This window comes from Spermophilus citellus, assembly GCF_964194105.1.
Source record: "Spermophilus citellus genome assembly, chromosome: 10".
Taxonomy (NCBI): Eukaryota; Metazoa; Chordata; class Mammalia; order Rodentia; family Sciuridae; genus Spermophilus; species Spermophilus citellus.
The window spans coordinates 137,400,134-137,418,237 of NC_138197.1; the positions used below are offsets into that span (position 1 = coordinate 137,400,134).

Sequence of the window (18,104 nt, forward strand, 5' to 3'; positions counted from 1 at the left end):
CCTCTGCTGCCTGGAGTGTGGGGCCTCTTGCATTCACCTGCTGGCCTTCTTATCATCTGCCAGCTCAAGAGGTGTGGAGTGAGAATATATCATCATTTTCCCAAAGAATGAGATTTTCATTTATTTTATCTTACTTTTTAAAGTTTCAATACTGATTCATGTTATTATGTTTATTCTTTTATTATGTTTATTTATTTTTTTTGTTTTGTTTATTTGCACTGATGGTGATTTCTGACTTAACTGAATTGCATAGTTGGTTTTAGTTTAAACCTTATATCATGATAAGTACATTTGAAACATGAATACATTGTTTTATAAAGTGCTACTATGTCTCACAAATTTTTTCCAAAACTAACATTTTTGTTATCCAGTTGTAAATATTTCTTAATTAACTTTTTCCTAATTAATTAATTAATAATATTATTATTGATTTCTTTCTTTTTTTCTTTTCTTTCTTTTTTTTTTTTTTTTTTTTTTTTTTGTGTGGCACTGGGGATTGAATCCAGAGGCACTCTAATCACTGAGCTATATCCCAGCTCTTTGTAAATATTTTATTTTGAAACAGGGTTTCCCTAAGTTGCCCAGACTGGCCTTAAGCATATCCTCCTACCTCAACATCCCAAGTGTCTGGGATCACAGTTGTGTATCATCATACTTACTGGTTTTGTCTTTCATGATTTTGCTTTCTGAGGTTTCAGCTACCTCAGCTACATGGTCAACTGTACTCTAAAAATACTAAATGGAAAATTCTAGAAATAAACAATTTATACGTTTTAAATCGCTTCCCATTCTGAATAGCATGATAAAGTCTCATTCAGTTTAGCTCCATCCTGCCCAGGACATGAATTTCCCTTTAGTCCTGTATATCCACACCATGCATATTACCTGCCCATTTGTTACTTAGAGTGTCCCAGTTATCAGATTGACTGTTGTGGTATCAAACTGCTTGTGTTCAAGTAACCCTTATTGTACTTACTAATGGCTCCAAAGTTCAATAGCTGTGATGCTGGTAATTTGCATATTCCAAAGACAGCTATAAAATGCTTCCTTGATATCGTCTCACATCACAAGAAGCAGCAGCATAAATACAGTGAAGATATGAATAAGTAAATACAATAAGTTATTTGGAGACAGACCACATTAACATAATTTTTATAGCATATTATTATAGTTCTATTTCATTATTGTTCATCTTTTACTGTATCTAATTTATAAATAAAGCTTCAACAGTATGTGTATAACCAGATGCAGTGGCACACACCTGTAAGCCCAGTGGCTGGGGAGGCTGAGACAGGGGGATCAAGAGTTCAAAGCCAGCCTCAGCAAGAGCAAGGTGCTAAGCAATTCACTGAGACCCTGTCTGGGGGTGTGACTCAGTGGTCGAGTGCCCTTGAGTTCAATCCCCAGTACCCACCAAAAAAAAAAAAGTTTATGGATATAGGAAAGAACACAGTACATATAGTACTTGGTACATTTGCTGGGCATCTTAGGCTGTATCTTCCATGAATAAGGAGCCACTATTGTCTTTAGTTCCAGGCACATGAAATTTTTTAAAAGTTTTGATCAGATAAATTCACACTCTAACCTCTATTCTGTACCATTGGTCTACAAGCCTATTTTGGTGCCAGTACCATGCTACTTTTGTTAGTATTGCTCTGTAGTGTAGTTTAAGATCTAGTATAATCATGCCACCTGCTTCACTCTTCTTGCTAAGGATTGCTTTAGCTATTCTGGGTCTCTTACTATTTTTCCAGATGAATTTCATGACTGCTTTTTCTATTTTCTATGAGGAATGTCATTGGGAGTTTGATTGGAATTGCATTAAATCTGTTTAGTGCATTTGGTAGTATGGTCATTTTGACAATATTAATTCTGCCTATCCAAGAACAAGGGAGATCTTTCAATCTTCTAAGATCTTCTTTAATTTCTTTCTTTATCACTCTGTAGTTTTCATTGTAGAGGGCTTTCACCTCTTTCTTTAAGATGATTCCCAAGTATTTGATTTTATTTTTTTTGATACTATTGTAAATGAGGTAGTTTTTCTCATTTCCCTTTCAGAGGATTTGTCACTGATATACAGAAATGCCTTTGATTTGGGTGTTGATCTTGTATCCTACTACTTTGCTGAATTCATTTACTAGTTCTAGAAGTTTTCTGGTGGAATTTTTTTTTGGGGGGTCTTCTGGGTATAGAATCATATTTTCCGCAAATAGTACTAATTTGAGTTCTTTTTTACCTATCCATATCTCTTTAATTTCTTTTGTCTAATTGCTCAGGCCAGTGTTTCAAGAACTATATTAAATAGAAGTGATGAAAGAGAACATCCCTGTCTTGTTCCAGTTTTTAGAGGGAATGCTTTGAATTTTTCTCCATTTAGAAATATGTTGGTCTGGGGCTTAGCGTAGATATCTTTTATGATGTTGAGATATGTTCCTGTTATCTCTAGTTTTTCTAGTATTAGATCAATGGTACAGAATAGAGGACACACAGACTAACCCACATAATTACAGTTACCTTATATTTGACAAAGGTGCCAAAAACGTACATTGGACAGATGGTGCTGGGAAAACTGGAAATCCACATGTAACAAAATCTATCTCTCACCATGCACAAAACTCAACTTCAACTGGATCAAGGACCTAAGAATTAAATCAGAGACACTGCGTCTATTAGAAGAAAAAGTAGACCCAAATCTCCATCATGTCGGATTAGGCCCCAATTTCCTTAATAAGATTCCTATAGAATAAAAAATAAAATCAAGAATCAATAAATGGGATGGATTCAGACTAAAAAGTTTCTTCTCAGCAACAGAAACAATCAGTGAGGTGAATAGAGAGCCTACTAATTGGGAACAAATTCTTACCACACACGTGTCAGGTAGAGCACTAATCTCCAGGATATACAAAGAACTCAAAAATCATAACACCAAAAAATAAATAATAATCCAATCAATAAATGAGCCAAGGAACTGAACAGATACTTCTCAGAAGAGGATATACAATCAACCAACAAATATATGAAAAAATGTTCAACATCACTAGCAATTAGAGAAATGCAAATCAAAACTACTCTTAAGATTTCATCTCACTCCAGTCAGAATGGCAGCTATGAAGAATACAAACAAAAAATTAGTGTTGGTGAGGATGTGGGGGAAAAGGCACACTCATACATTACTGGTGGGACTGCAAATTACTGGTGGGACAGCCAATATGGAAAGCAATATGGAGAATCTTTTGGGAATGAAACCACCGTTTGATCCAGCTATCCCACTCCTCAGTTTATACCCAAAAGACTTAAAAACAGCATACTACAGGGACACAGCCACATCAATGTTTATAGCAGCACAGATCACAATAGTTAAAACTGTGGAACCAACCTAGATGCCCTTCATGGATGAATGGATAAAGAAAATGTGGTATATATTCACAATGGAATATTATTCAACATTAAAAGAGAATAAAATCATGGCATTTGCAGGTAAATCGATGGACCTGAAGAATATAATGTTAAGTGAAATTAGCCAATCCCCCCAAAACAAATGCCGAATGATTTCTTTGATTTAAGGATGCTGATTCATAATATGCTGGGAGGATTAAATGAACTCTAGATAGGGCAAAGGGGAAAGGGGGAGGGAATGGAAGGAAGGGGGCACAGAGGTAGGAAAGACGGTGGAATGTGAAGGTCATCATCACCCTAAGAACATGTATGAAGACACAAAGGATGTGACTCTACTTTGTGTACAACCAGAGACATGAAAAATTGTGTTCCGTATATGTAATATGAATTATAATTCATATTGGGTCTTCTGGATCATATGTAACAAATTGAGAATTGTCATATACAACAAATTAAAATTTAAAAAAAATCAAAAAATTCACACTGTACAATTCATTCATCTTAAGTATACATGAATGGGCATGGTGGTGTGTGCCTGTGTTCCCAGCACTTGGGAGGCTGAGGCAGGAGGATCATTTGATTCCAGGAGTTTGAGTTTAGCCTGGGCAACATAGCAAGAAACTGTCTTATAAAAATAAGAATAGGAGGCTAGGGTTGTGGCTCAGCGGTAGAGTACTTGCCTAGCACTTGTGAGGTCCTGGGTTCGATCCTCAGCACCACATAAAAATAAATAAAGGCATTCTGTCCATCTACAACAACAACAAAAAATAAGAACAGAATTCAGTGAATTCAAAAAATTGTCCAACCATCACCACAATCGATTTTAGAACATTTTCATTATCTCCAAAGAAGCCTCTTTCCCTTATCAGTGATTTCTATTTCTCCCCAGTTCCCCCCCCCCCCCCGCCCCCGGCTGCTGGACAGCCATGAGTTTGCGTGTTTGTCTCTACAGGTGTGCCTGTTCTAGACCTTTGTATAAACAGCATCATGCCATATATGGTCTCTTGTGTCTACTTCTTAGTGTCATGCTTTCTGGTCCATCCATTTGGGATATGTACCTGAACTTCCTTTTGTTACTAAATAATGCCCATTGAAGGAATATCCCACATTTCATTTAGCCACTCATTCCTTAATGGACTTTTGGTTTGACGCTATTCTGGCTTTTATGAATAGTGTGAACATTTGTGTATGAATCTCTGTATGGACATGTGTTTTCTTTTCTCTTGAGGACATAGTGGAACTGCGGGGTCCTATGCTAACTTAGGGTTGATCATCTGAGGAACTGCCAGACTTTTCCACTGCAGTTGCCCATTTTGCATTCCTACCAGCGGTATGTACAGGACTTCTAATTTAGAGAAATTTTCCCCAACACTTGTTATTGTCTTTCTATTTTAACCTTAAATTTCAGGTCTTTGATCTGCTTTGAATAAATTTTTATATGAGGTATAAAGTAATTTTCCACCTCTTCTGCTTATGAACATCACATTTTCCCAGCACCATTTGTGGAAGGACTGCCAGTTGTAAACCCTTGGACCCTTGTAAACAGTGGGTTGACCATCTGTGTCTGCTCCTCTTTCTTGACTCTCAGTTCTTACGCCTGTGGTCTGAGTGACTGTCCTTGGGTACTTGCCACTCTGTCTGATGACTGCGGCTCTGTATAAGTCTTGGATGGGGAAGGGTGAGTCCTCCAGCTCTGCCTTCACCTTCAAGGCTGTCCTGTCTGATTTGGGTCCCTTGTATCTCTGTAGATTATAGAAACAGCTTATCTGTTCACACATAGGAATTTTAAAAATATTCATTTGTGTATTTTATTATGTTTGGAGAAAACAGTCTGTAGGAAAATGAACTTTTGGAGTGATTGAGGCATCCTTTATTGAAGCAGTTTGTGTTTGTAACTGTTACGTGGGGTAAAGAGTTGTATCCTAGCCGGGCGCAATCGTGCACACCTGTAATCCCAGCGGCTCAGGAGGCTGAGGCAGCAGGATCGTGAGTTCAAACCCAGCCTCAGCAAAAGTGAGGTGCTAAGCAACTCACTGAGACCCTGTCTCTAAGTAAGATACAAAATAGGGCTGGGGATGTGGCTCAGTGGTCGAGTGCTCCTGAGTTTAATCCCTGGTCCCCCCCCAAAAAAAAAATTCATATTCTGTTTTGAGGTGTACTTCATATCTCCTAAAATACCAGTTACATTATTTTTTTTGAACTCACTAATAACATTTACATTTTTAACTGCAACTGTAAAAAAAAGATCCCTTGTACCCTTTGAATTGGAGGAAGCACGGGGGAAACATTTGCAGAATTAAGAGTAGAATATCCCAACCAGAAATGAACCTTTGAACAGTCCACTGACTTCATCCAGACTGCCCAGTTCTATCCATGTGCTCATATGTATGGTGTGTGTGGGGGGTATATATGTGCATATGGGATGTGTGTGTTGTGTGTGTGTGCATGTATATGTGATGTGTCTGTGAGATGTATGGTGTGTGCACATGTGTGGATGTGGATGTGCAGTGCTACATGGCTGTCAGTCATGTGGGCCCAGGCCTCTGCCATCATGGTCAGGACAGACACAGGATCTCTCATGGCACCTTTTAGAATCACACAAGCCTCCCTCTTGTCACCCAGCCTCCTCCTTCCACAGTCACTGGCAGCGAATAATCTGTTCTGTTTCTGAATTTTTATTATATCAAAAATGTTATGAATGCCCTGGGCATGATGGTGATGCCTACAGTCCCAGGAACTCAGGTGGCTGAGGCAGGAGGACTGCATGAACCCAGGGGTTTGAGACCTGCCTTGGCAACAGAGTGAGAACAAAAGAGTGATGAGGCAGCCGCGCAGTGTGTGACCTTTGGGGCTGGTTGTGCTGCTTGATGGCAGGGCGTGTGTGCACTGTTCTTATGTATTGCTGAGTGTTTCCCAAGGTGTGTGTGTACAGTTTGTGTCAGCGGTTGTATGTTGAAGGGCTTCCCTTCAACATTTTTTTAAATGTTTTTTATTTTTTATTTTATTTTATTTTTTTTAAAGAGAGAGTGAGAGAGAGAGAGAATTTTTAATATTTATTTTTTAGTTCTCGGTGGACACAACATCTTTGTTTGTATGTGGTGCTGAGGATCGAACCCGGGCCACACGCATGCCAGGCGAGCGCGCTACCGCTTGAGCCACATCCCCAGCCCCTAAATGTTTTTTAAATGTAAAATTTTTAAAATTTTTCCCTTCCCATTTTTTTAAAAATATTTTTTTAGTTGTAGATGGACACAATACCTTTATTTTATTTTTTATATGGTGCCAGAGATCGAACCCAGTGCCTCACGCATGCTAGGCAAGCGCTCTACCACTGAGCCCCAGCCCCAGCACCCCGACTCTAGCTTTTGACTATTACAGATGAAGCTGCTGTGAATGTTCCTATGTGGGTTTGTGTGTGTGTGTGTGTGTGTGTGTGTGTGTGTGTGTGTGTGTGTGTGAACTTAAGCTTTTATTTCCCTAGAACCAATGCCCAGGGCCAAGACAGTTCTTACGTATGGATTTCTGTCAGTTGCTGCTTCGTAGAGGTTGAAGAATACTGTAAGGTTGTTGTGTTGATGGTAGTCATATCTTGTCTTCATCTATCTCTTCTGCCTGAGGGTAGTGTTCATCATGCCTCAGTTGTTATGTTTCTGCTACTCCCAGTTTTTTAAAGTGGATCTTTTGGGGAGAGTAATTAGGCAAGAGAAGGAAATAAAAGAGAGAAGAAGAGGGAAAGAAGTAGAATTATTACTGTTAGCAGATGATATGATCCTGAACTTAGACGATCAGAAAAGCTCCACCAGAAAAGTGGTAGAGCTAATAAACAAATTCAGTCAATATCAGGACACAAAATCAACACACAAAACGAGTAGTTTTACAGGAGCCATAGCACACCCTGTAATCCCTGCAACTCTGAAGATGGAGGCAGGAGGATAGAGAGTTCAAGACCACCCTCAGCAATAGAGTGAGACCCTGCCTCAAAAAAAAAAAAAAAAAAGCTGGCTGGGGATATAAAACTCAACCATAGAATGCTCCCTGTTTTCAATCTTCAGTACAAAAAAAAAATCTAATTTAAATAAATAATTTTAAAATAAAGTTATGGGAAAAAAAAGCCAAGCATAGTGACATACACTTGTAATCCCAGCAACTCAGGAGGCTGAGGCAGGAGGATAGAGTTCAAAGCCAATCTCAGTAATTTAGTGAGGCCCTAAGCAACTTAGTAAAACTGTGTTTCAAAAAATAAAAAGGGCCGATTCCCTGGTACCAAAAAATAAATAAATAAACAATCAGTAGTTTTCCTCTACACCAATTATGAATTTGCTGAAAAAAAGAAATCAGGAAAGCAATCCCATTTCTAAAAAATACGATAAAATAAAATACCTAGGATAAACCTAATGAAAAAGGCAAAAGATCCTTACACTGAAAACTGTGGAACACTGAAGAAAAGAATTGAAGATGACTCTAGAGGGTAGAAAGGCCTTTTATGTTCGTGGATAGGCAGAATTCATATTGTTAAAGTGGTCACACTACCAAAAGTGTGATTCAATCAGTCCCCATCAAAATACCTGGGTTGGGGTTATGGCTCAGTGGTAGAGCACTCGCCTAGCGTGTGTGAGGCACTGGGTTCAATTCTCAGAACCACATATAAATAAATAAGTAAAATAAATGTCTATCAACAACTAATAAAAAGAAATACCAGCTGCATTCTTTTGGTGGGGGGTGCTGGGGATTGAACCCCAGTGTCAGTTTGCCACTGAGCCACATCCCCAGCACTTTTTATATTTTATTTTGAGATGTTCTCACTAAGTTGCTTAGGGTCTCACTAAGTTGAGGAGGCTGGCCTCAAACTTGAGATCCGCCTTCCTCAACTTCCCAAGTTGCTGGGATTATAGGCATGCACCACCATGCCTGGCACCAGAGACATTCTTTACAGAAATAGAAAAAAAACAGTCCTAAAATTAATTTAGAAGAATAAAAGACCCAGAATAACTAAAGCAATGTAAGCAAGAAAAAAAAAAAAAGCAATACTGGAATCATCATAATGCCTTCAAATTATATTACAGAGCTAGGGCTGAGGTTGTGACTCAGTAGTAGAGCACTTATCTTGCACGTGTGAGACGCTGGGTTTGATCCTCAGCACCACATATAAGTAAATAAATAAAATAAATGTATTGTGTCCATCTACAACTTAAAAAAAATAAAATAAAAAACTGACACAGACCAATGGAACATAATAGAGACCAACCCACGCAGCAACAGTCATCTGGTCCTTGACAAAAGCACCAAAAACATGTCAGAGAAAAGAGCCTTTTAAACAAATGGTGCTGGGAAAAGTGGTCATCCACATGTAGAAGAATGAGACTAGATTCCTCTCTCTTACCCTACACAAAAATCAACTCAAAGTAAATCAAAGACCTTGGAATTTGACTAAGAACTATGGAAGTTCTAGAAGAAAAATGTAGGGTCAACACTCCAGCATATAGGCACAGGCAGTGACTTCCCCAATAGAATTCCTAATGCATAAGAAATAATGGGGTGGCATCAAGTTGAAAGGCTTCTGCACGGGGCTGGGGATGTGGCTCAAGCGGTAGCGCGCTCGTCTGGCATGCGTGCGCCCGGGTTCGATCCTCAGCACCACATACAAAGATGTTGTGTCCGCCGAGAACTAAAAAATAAATATTAAAAAATTCTCTCTCTCTCCTCTCTCACTCTCTCTTTAAAAAAAAAAACATTAAAAAAAGAAAGGCTTCTGCACAACAAAGAAAGCAAGTGTGTGAAGAGCGAACCTAGAGAATGAGAAGATCTTTGCCAGCTGCTCTTCTGACAGAATTAATATCCAGAATATATAAAGAACTCAAAAGACTTAACACCAAAGGGGGAAGAAAAAAAAAAAAAACCACCAGATAACATAATCAGTAAATGGGCAAATGAACTAACCAGACACTTCTCAAAAGAAGAAATGCAAATGAAAAACAAATATATGTATGTGTGAGGCACAGGGTTTGATCCTTAGTACCAGATAAAAAATAAATAAATAAAGGTGTTGTGTCCATCTACGACTAAAAATATTTTTTTAAAAAACTACACTGTTTCTTCTCAATTTAGTTAGAATGGCAACCACGGGGAAAGTAAACAATAATAAATGCTGGAGGATGTGGGGAAGAGGAACACTTTCACACTGTTTGTGCTATTGTAAATTAGTATTGAACTCCTATGGAAATCAGCATAGAGGTTCCCCAAAAGACCCAGCTCGACACTCTTTGGTATTATCCTAAAGAATTAAAATCAGCATGCGACAGTGATATGTGCACATCCTGTTTATAGCAGCCAATTCACAATAGCCAAACTGCATGTACACAGTGGAGTTTTATTCAGCCATAAAGGAAAATGAAATTATGTCATTTGCTGGAAAATGGATGGAACTTGAGAGCATTATGCTAAGTAAAAGGAAGCCAAACTCAAAACTCAGGAGTTTATGTTTTCTATCATGTGGAAGTAAGGAAAAAGAAAAAGGAAAAAAAAAAGTAGGGTGGGCATCTCATGAAAATAGAAGTGAGACTAGTAGATAGAGGAAAAGGACTGAGGGGAAGAAAGGGGGAAAGCTGGAGAACACTGTCCATCAAATGACATGGCCATGCTATGTGCACAGACGAGTGTGGAACAATCCCACTATGATGTATAATTATAATGCACCGATAAAAATCGGGAAAAACCGGGCTGGGATTGTGGCTCAGCGGTAGAGCACTCGCCTAGCATGTGCAAGGCCCTGGATTCAATCCTCAGCACCACATAAATAAATAAATAAAATAAAGATATTGTGTCCAACTACAACTAAAAATAAATTAAAAATATGGAAAAACCTATAAGATAGCATTAAAAAATAAAGTATTTTTTTGGTACTAAACCTTATTGGAATTTCTTCCTTTGCAGGGCAGGAGGTACTGGGGATTGGACCCAGAGGCACTTTACCCATGGGGCCCCGTCTTTCCCTGATTCTGTGTCACCCGGGCATTTGAGTCATCCTGTTGGGCATTAAGAGGAAGGGTCAACTTGCTCTCTGCTTCCTGGCTGCCATGCGCTGGCAGCTTCCTCCACCATACCCTCTGCCATGGTGTTCCACCCCACCGTGGCAGAGGGTATGGTGTTCTAGGGCAAGGGCGCCTACCCACCATGGACCAAACCTCTGAAATTGTAAAGCCTCCAAATCCATCCAAGAATGGTTTGAAACAGCCTTTCAGAAGTGGACCTGCTCAGAAGAAGCCAGCTCATCCTTTGGTTGATCACCTTTTGATGTCACAAGCTCAAAATCCCCTATGCAGAAGATGACAACTCGTAGGGAAAAAAATCCAGCTTGTGAAGACATGTGGGGCTCTTGGCACCTGTACAAAGGAAACCTGAAAACTGATCACTGTCCATTCAACAGGCAGTTCTCTCCTCTTCCTTCCTGTGTATTTCCCTGCTACCAACCACACTGGGATTTGAGCTTTGGCTCCTGTTCTCTTTGCCAGGGACCTAGCAGTAAAGTGTCTCCTTTTTGGAAAAATAAAGAGGGGGGCATTCAGCCCCTGTGTGTGAAGATAGCCGTCTTCCCTGGCCTCTGTTGCTGGTCCTCCAGAGTTGTTGCATCTACATTCCTCACAGAGGAGTAAGAAAAGTCTTGGGACCCAGAAGGAAACAATACCTTGTCTTGCAAATCAAACAGCTCCACTTTGGACCCTTTTTTTTTTTTTTTGTACCAGGGATTGAGCCCAGGGGCACTCTACCATTGAACCACATCCCCAGCCCTTTAGAGACAGGGCCTCACTAAGTTGCTGAGGCTGACTTTGAACTTGTGATCCTCAGCCTCAGCCTCCCAAGCTGCTGGGATTACAGGGGTGCACCATGGTGCCCTGCTCCACTTTGGACTCTTGATAAGAGTGCAAGAGCAGCACCTACCTCAGCAGCATGCATGGGCACAGTGCTGCAGAAGCCAAAACCTAAGTGCAATCTGCGTGATAGGGAAGGTGCTGTTCTAGCAGACCTGGAGAGTGCCTGAGGACCAAGAGCCATTGGTATGTGGTGGCCACTGGGATCAGTGCTAGCTTTGAAGCTGATGTGAGAGGACATGAATGTGATGGTAACAGAGGCTGTTAGGATGAAGCTGGATGCAGAGGCTTCTGTGGTGGCGCTCCTAGGGTCTCACAGGCTTTGCACACTAATAGGCGTTTATATCCTGCAGTCCATCTTTTATTTTCTAAGTATAAATGTTAGAAGTATAAATGTTAGATAAATAAATCCTGTTTGATATTACCATAACTTTGTAAATAACTTGTAACTTTGAAAAGATTCATAATTTCAAAATAAACTTTTAACTTTGTTAACAGATGTAGGCTTCTGTTTTCTTTTTGTGTCAGAATAGTGAAAGCTGTCTTGCCAACCCACCTTGGGCCACAGACTTGACAGTGACACCCACTGGCAGGCAGGATGGTGAGAGTCAGAAGTGTTGGCAGGCAGAGGAGGGCCATGTCACAGTGGTCTTCAGGTCATTGGGGCAGGGTCCCATGCCACCCCATGCCCAGTTGCTGTGCATGTGAGGCAGGTGGCAGCCTCAGGGGTAACCCTGGCTATTATTCAGCAAACGGGAAGCTGGGCGCAGTGCTACATGCCTGTAATCCCAGCTTCTTGGGAAACTAAGGCAGGAGGATCTTGAATTCAAAGCCAGCCTTAGGCAAGACACTGAGCAACTCCATGAGACCCTGTCTCCAAATATAATATAAAATAGGGCTGGGGATGTGGCTCAGTGGTTGAGTGCCCTGAGTTCAATCCCTGGTACACACACACACACACACACACACACACACACACACAAAAGATGAGGACAGTGCAAAGGGACAGGTGGTGGTGAGTGGCAGCAGAGGGCAAGGTCAAGCAAAGCCAGCTGCCTGGACTTGCTGAGGCTGAGCTCTGTGAGGCTTCCAGGGTGTGTTTGCTCTTCCCTCAGGAGCAGGCTGAGCACTGGAACTGGGTTTATGCTGAGTTGTTAATTTTCTCAGGATGGAGAGGCATCCCTGAAGGTCCGTTTTAGGAGGTGTTGGTCTCATGGAGCCAAGGAGCCAGCAAGGGATATGTTAAATGCAGTGGGTGGGACTGGTGGAGACGAGGGTGCATAGAACAAGGAAAGTGAATCGTTCGGGCGAGCCTGGAGAGTTGGGCCCCAGAGCTGGAGGATGCTTGTGACTGTGAGTGCAACCTGCACAGGTTTGATAAGAGCAGTGACTGGGGAGTACCTATGCCCTTATCCTGAGTCCCAGTACTTACATGTGCTTATGTTGAGGATGGACTTATTGGACTTTTGCTATAGTGCAGCTTTGTTAGTCTGCTTGGTAAAATACCTGACAGAAATCAACTTAATGGAAGAAAAATATTATTTTGACTCATGGTTTTGGAGGTTTCTGTCTGTGGTTGGCTGGCTCCATTACTTTTAGGCCTGTGATGAGAAGAGCTTTGTGGTGGGGAGTGTGTGGTGGAGCAGAGCTCCTCACCCCTTGGCAGCCAGGAAAGCAGAGAAAGATGGGAAGAGAAGAAGGGAATAGGGATAAAAGACACCCTTCAAAGACACCATCTCAGTGTCCTACTTCCAAGTAGGCACCACCTCCCAGTAACTCTGCAGGCTGGTCACCAAGCCTTTAGCACAGAACCTTTGGGGGACTTTTCTGATACAAACTGTTAACAGTGGCAAGGGCAGATTCACAGAGTGGGGAGGAGTGAGTGACCCTCTTGTGCTTGCCTACAGCTCTGTGGCCGTCACGATGTTCTGGAAGTTTGACTTGAATACCACATCCCATGTCGACAAGCTGCTGGACAGGGAGCAGGTGACGCTGCAGGAGCTGATGGATGAAGACGACATCCTGCAGGAATGTAAGGCTCAGAACAGGAAGCTTCTGGACTTCCTGTGCAGGCCGCAGTGTATGGAGGAGCTGGTGAGCCTCATCACACAGGACCCACCTCTGGACATGGAAGAGAAGGTCCGCTTCAAGTATGTACTGAGGCTGACAGGTCCTACACTGAGCAGTGCTCGGGAGGCCGTGGGCAGTGTCTGAGGACAGCCAGAATCAGAGTTTTTTGATGGAGATGCAGGATGGTCACCAAGCCTTTAGCACAGAACCTTTGGGGGTCTTTTCCCCAAAGGAAAACTTAACCCCATCTGAGAAGTGAGAAGGCCTCTGTTGAGTTTGAGTTTGGAATCTCTAGTGTGTTTTCTCATCCTGAGTTTAAGTTGGTACCTGTTAAGTAAGTTTATATTAAGTTGGTACATGTTGGAGCACTTTGATTCACAGTATGTTAGGGGAGGGGAAAGAATGATTCTACGACAGAGAAGCAGATGGAATGCAGTGTGAGCCCACGCCACCAGCAGCGGGCCAAAGGCGGGGCTGCAGCAACATGTGGTCTGACTCCTGAACTCCAGGAAGGGGATCTTCAACTTGGAGGAAATACATTGTTATCATTCGTGGTATTATCAATTCCCAAAGTTTTTCTTTAAATGTGCCATTCAGTATTTGGCCACGATGTTAGGAAATGACAGAGAAGATAGAGGCAATGTGGCAAGATGGTTAAGCTTTGAGTAAAGACTTATGCACTGAGAGAACACCCCAGGCAGCAGGAGGGCTTCCTCACCACAGGCCCAGACTATAGGCTGTACGCATACAGCTCCATGAAGAGCCCGTGTGGCCTGCATTGTCCCCAGCGTCCCCCAAGATTGGATGAGTGACCATAGGCACTAGGTCCAGGCTTATGAGGAAGGGTGAAATACATGCATGGTAAAGCTTTAGAACAGGGCCAGCAAACCACAGCTCTGCTTTTGTGTGGCCTGTGAACCAAGAAGGCTTTTACGTTATTACATGAGTGAAAAAATAAATAAAGGTGAATACACCAGTAGAGTCTTGCTGGACACGCCATGCTTGTCCATACACAACCAGAGTTCAGTTTCAATAGAGGCTGTCAGAAATATTTGCCATCTGGCCCTTCACAGTGGTCTGCTGATCTCTGGTCTCAGGAGGAAAATAGGGCAGGATGGGTGACAGGGTGGCCTGGTGGGCTGTCAGTACGGCATTCACCATGGTCAGACAGGTCCTCACCCACAAGGGGAGCCACATGGTGTTCTAGAAAGATCTGGGGCTTGCTTGTAGAGGGGCTGGGGGCTTGGGGATAGCATGACCATAGCTGGAGGCCACTGTGGTCGCAGCATCACCACTTATAGGCCCTTTAGCCCTCTTACCCCCAAATGTCTTTCAGTTTGTGGCACATTGGAACAAAGTGACAGTTCATGAGAAATATGACCTGGATCTTGTGAGTCAGGACAGGGGACCCAGGGTGGCGTCCATGAGGCGGGAGAGCTGCAGTCAGTTGAGAGAAATGAGTAATGAACTTGAGGCTCTGGGTGAAGCTCAGTCGTAGGTGGAACCAGTGGTGAGCAGCACCCAGGCACCCACCATGTGGGCGCCAGGGCTCTCCTCTCCCGTCTTGTGTTGGGCACTCCATGGACCTTTCAGTCTGTAAATATGTGGATCTTAGCTCAGAGAGATTCTCAATATTCTTTTTTTTTTTTTTGTTCGGTATAAGGGATTGAACCCAGGGGTGCTTGACCACTGAGCCACGTCCCAGCCCTGCTTTTCTTTCAAGACAAGGCATTGCTAAATTGCTTAGGGCCTTGCTAAGTTGCTGAGGCTGGCTCTGAACTCATGATCCTCCTGCCTCAGCCTCCTGAGCCGCTGGGATGACAGGCATGTGCCACTGCAACCGGCCTGAATTTCTTGTATTATTTCTTAGACAGTCTTCTCTCCTCTAGTTTTTCTTCTGACTTCTTGTAACATCTACTTGAACATTAGATCACCTGAATTAATACTTTCTCTTACCTTTTTTTTTTCAGTTGTTGATGGACCTTTATTTATTTATTTAAATGTGGTGCCTCACACATGCTAGGCAAGCACTCAACCAGCGCCTTTCTCTTACTTTTGTTCTTAATGTTTTATCTTTGCCTTTTTATATGAGAGGTTTGACTTTTAAGTTACCATCTTTTTATTGACTTTTGAAATTTCTACCATCATATTTTTAATTTCTTTTCTTTTTTTCTTTCTTTCTTTTTTTTTCTTTTTCTTTTTCTTTTTTTTTTTTGTAATAGGGATTGAATCCAGAGGTGCTTAACCACTGAACCACATCCTAGCCCTTTTTGTATTTTATTTAGAGACAGGGTCTCACTGAGTGACACTTGCTGGGCCTCACTAACTTGCTGAGGCTGTCTTTGAACTTGCAATCCTCCTGCTTCAGCCTCCCCAGCTGCTGGGCTTACAGGCATGCACTAACGTACTTGGCCATGTTTTTAATTTCTTTTCTTTTTTAAAAAAAATATTTATTTTTTAGTTTTAGGTGGATACAATATTTTTATTTTTATGTGGTGCTGAGGATTGAACCCAGGGCCTCATGCATGCTAGACGAGCGCTCTACCACCTGAGCCACATCCCTAGCTCCTATATTTTTAATTTCTAAGAGCCTTTTCTTACTCTCAGATTTTTTTTTTTGGACAGTATCTCACTCCATTGCCCAGTCTGGTCTTGAACTCCTAGGCTGCAATGATCCTCCCACCTTAGCCTGCATGTGGCGTTGTGTGTGAGTCTCAGATATCTTAATAGAAGTTCCCAGTTCTTGTTCCCAATTCTGCACACTGTCTAGAGTGTCACATTATCATAGAACACTGTGATTTCTAAAGTTTTCTCTGGACTCAGGACTCTCTCCTCCATGTGCCTGGTCTTCTATCTGTCAGCAGTGTGCTTTCAGGCACAAGGCCCTGATTTTGGGGTCTGGGTGGGGCTTGCTCACTGCATGCTTCTCCACAGGTAAAATGAGCCAGCTTTTTGGTTAGATGACAGCTAGTTGATTTTTTTTCTCTTTGTTCTGTCATTTTCTCTCTTCCTGGTGGGATATAGGCTTGTTAGCATCCTGGGTGCTGACCCAGAAGGAGGGCCTAGGGGCACCCATGCTGTTTTCACAAAGTTCCCTATTCTTGGACTGCATCATGTCACTCCTCTCTGATGTGCCTGGCATCACTGAATCAGGAGCTCAGCTGTTGACTTCTCCCAGGAATGAATCTCCCCAGGTCTGTGGACCCGGCAGTGCCTGCTCTGATGGTTCCCATCCCACTTGCCTTCACCAGCCTCTCCTTTATTGGTTAGGCCTCTGGAGCCGGATGGTTTGGACCCTCACTCCAGTTGATACCTCCCTCTGGGCACCTTGTGCTCTGTCTTCCCTGGGCTTGGCCGGCTACTCTCTGTCTTCTTAGTCCAGTGTCATTTCTACCTCTCTTTTCTTTTTAATCATTTGCATTTTTGAGTAGGAGTTTGAGAGGGAATATCACCTAGACTGTGTGCTCCGTCTGCCTTGTTTATTTGGAGTTCCTATTCCTTTTATAAATTTTTTTCTTATTAGAGCTTTATGGTTATACGTAGTATTAGGACTCATCCTGACAAGCACAAACATGCATGGAAATATATTTCAATTCCTGATCCCCCTTTCCCTCCCATTCTCCTCCCCTCACCCCTTCTCCTCCCTCTATTCTACTAGACCTTCTTTTTTAAAAAATATTTATTATTATTATTTATTTTTTTTAGTTATCAGCGGGCACAACATCTTTGTTTGTATGTGGTGCTGAGGATCGAACCCGGGCCGCACGCATGCCAGGCGAGCGCGCTACTGCTTGAACCACATCCCCAGCCCCTCTACTAGACCTTCTTTCATTCATCTATTAATTTGTATTTGATTTGTTCTTTAGGTTGTCTTATCCTCCTTCTCCTTCTCCTTCATTTTTCTTCTAGCTTCCACATATGAGAGAAAACATCCCACCTTTGAGTTTCTGAGTTTGGTTTATTTCATTAGCATGATATTCTCCATTTCCATCCATTTACTGGTAAATGCCATAATTTCATTCTTCTTTGCGGCTGAGCAGAACTCCATTGTGTGTGTGTGTGTGTGTGTGTGTGTGTGTATCACAATGTCTTAATCCATTCATCTATTGATAGGCATCTGGACTGGTTCCATAATTTAACTATTGTGAATTGTGTTGCTATAAACATGGAGGTGGCTGTGTCACTATAGTAGGCTGATTTTAGATCTTTTGGATAAATACCAGAAATGACCTTTAGACATGACCAGTGCTACTAAGGCTGAGGCAGCCAAGGCAGAGCAGATGGCATATTGCTTTGGGGTTGTGTTCACTCCATGGTGCCAGTGATGCCATGTTTTGGTTGGTACACATGTGGGGCCTCCTCTACACATATATCCAAAGGCACTCTGGCTACAACGATGGGTCGCCTCCAACTCTGGAAATTCGAGCCACAGCTCTGCCGGTACTCTAAGACTCAGCATTGTCTGATGACCTGCTAATTCACTGATAGAATTGGGCTGCCTGTTGTTTTTATGCAAGTTGGTATCAACAAAGTTTAAAATATCTGGTCGAATTGGAGACAAAGTGACATTTTTGCCAGATGACTCCCCCTTTTCAGAGAACACAGAAAGGGGTCAAGTACACGCCATGTTGGAAGAAGAGAGGGCCACATTCCTCTCGACCCAGCTGCTCCCTCAGGAAAAACTAGGACTGATTTTTCTAATTCCATGAAGAATGTCATTGATAGTTTGATGGGGATTGCTTTGAATCTGTTTATTGCTTTTGGTAGTGTGGC

The 18,104-nt window shown here is 42.1% G+C and overlaps 1 protein-coding gene across 9 annotated transcripts in view; it reads left to right on the forward strand.

The window, feature by feature from the left end:
• Window positions 1-18,104, forward strand: part of PPP6R2 (protein phosphatase 6 regulatory subunit 2) — a 97,337-nt gene that overhangs the window by 41,863 nt on the left and 37,370 nt on the right. For 8 of the 9 annotated variants that reach the window (XM_081310558.1, XM_081310559.1, XM_081310551.1 and 5 more), the window contains one exon: window positions 13,169-13,411. In XM_081310558.1, the coding sequence (XP_081166684.1) occupies window positions 13,185-13,411 (227 nt within the window). In that variant the 5' untranslated portion in view covers window positions 13,169-13,184. Of the gene's footprint in view, window positions 1-4,624; window positions 4,727-13,168; window positions 13,412-18,104 lie in introns of all 9 variants that reach the window. The other variant, XM_081310552.1, reaches the window with a different exon arrangement.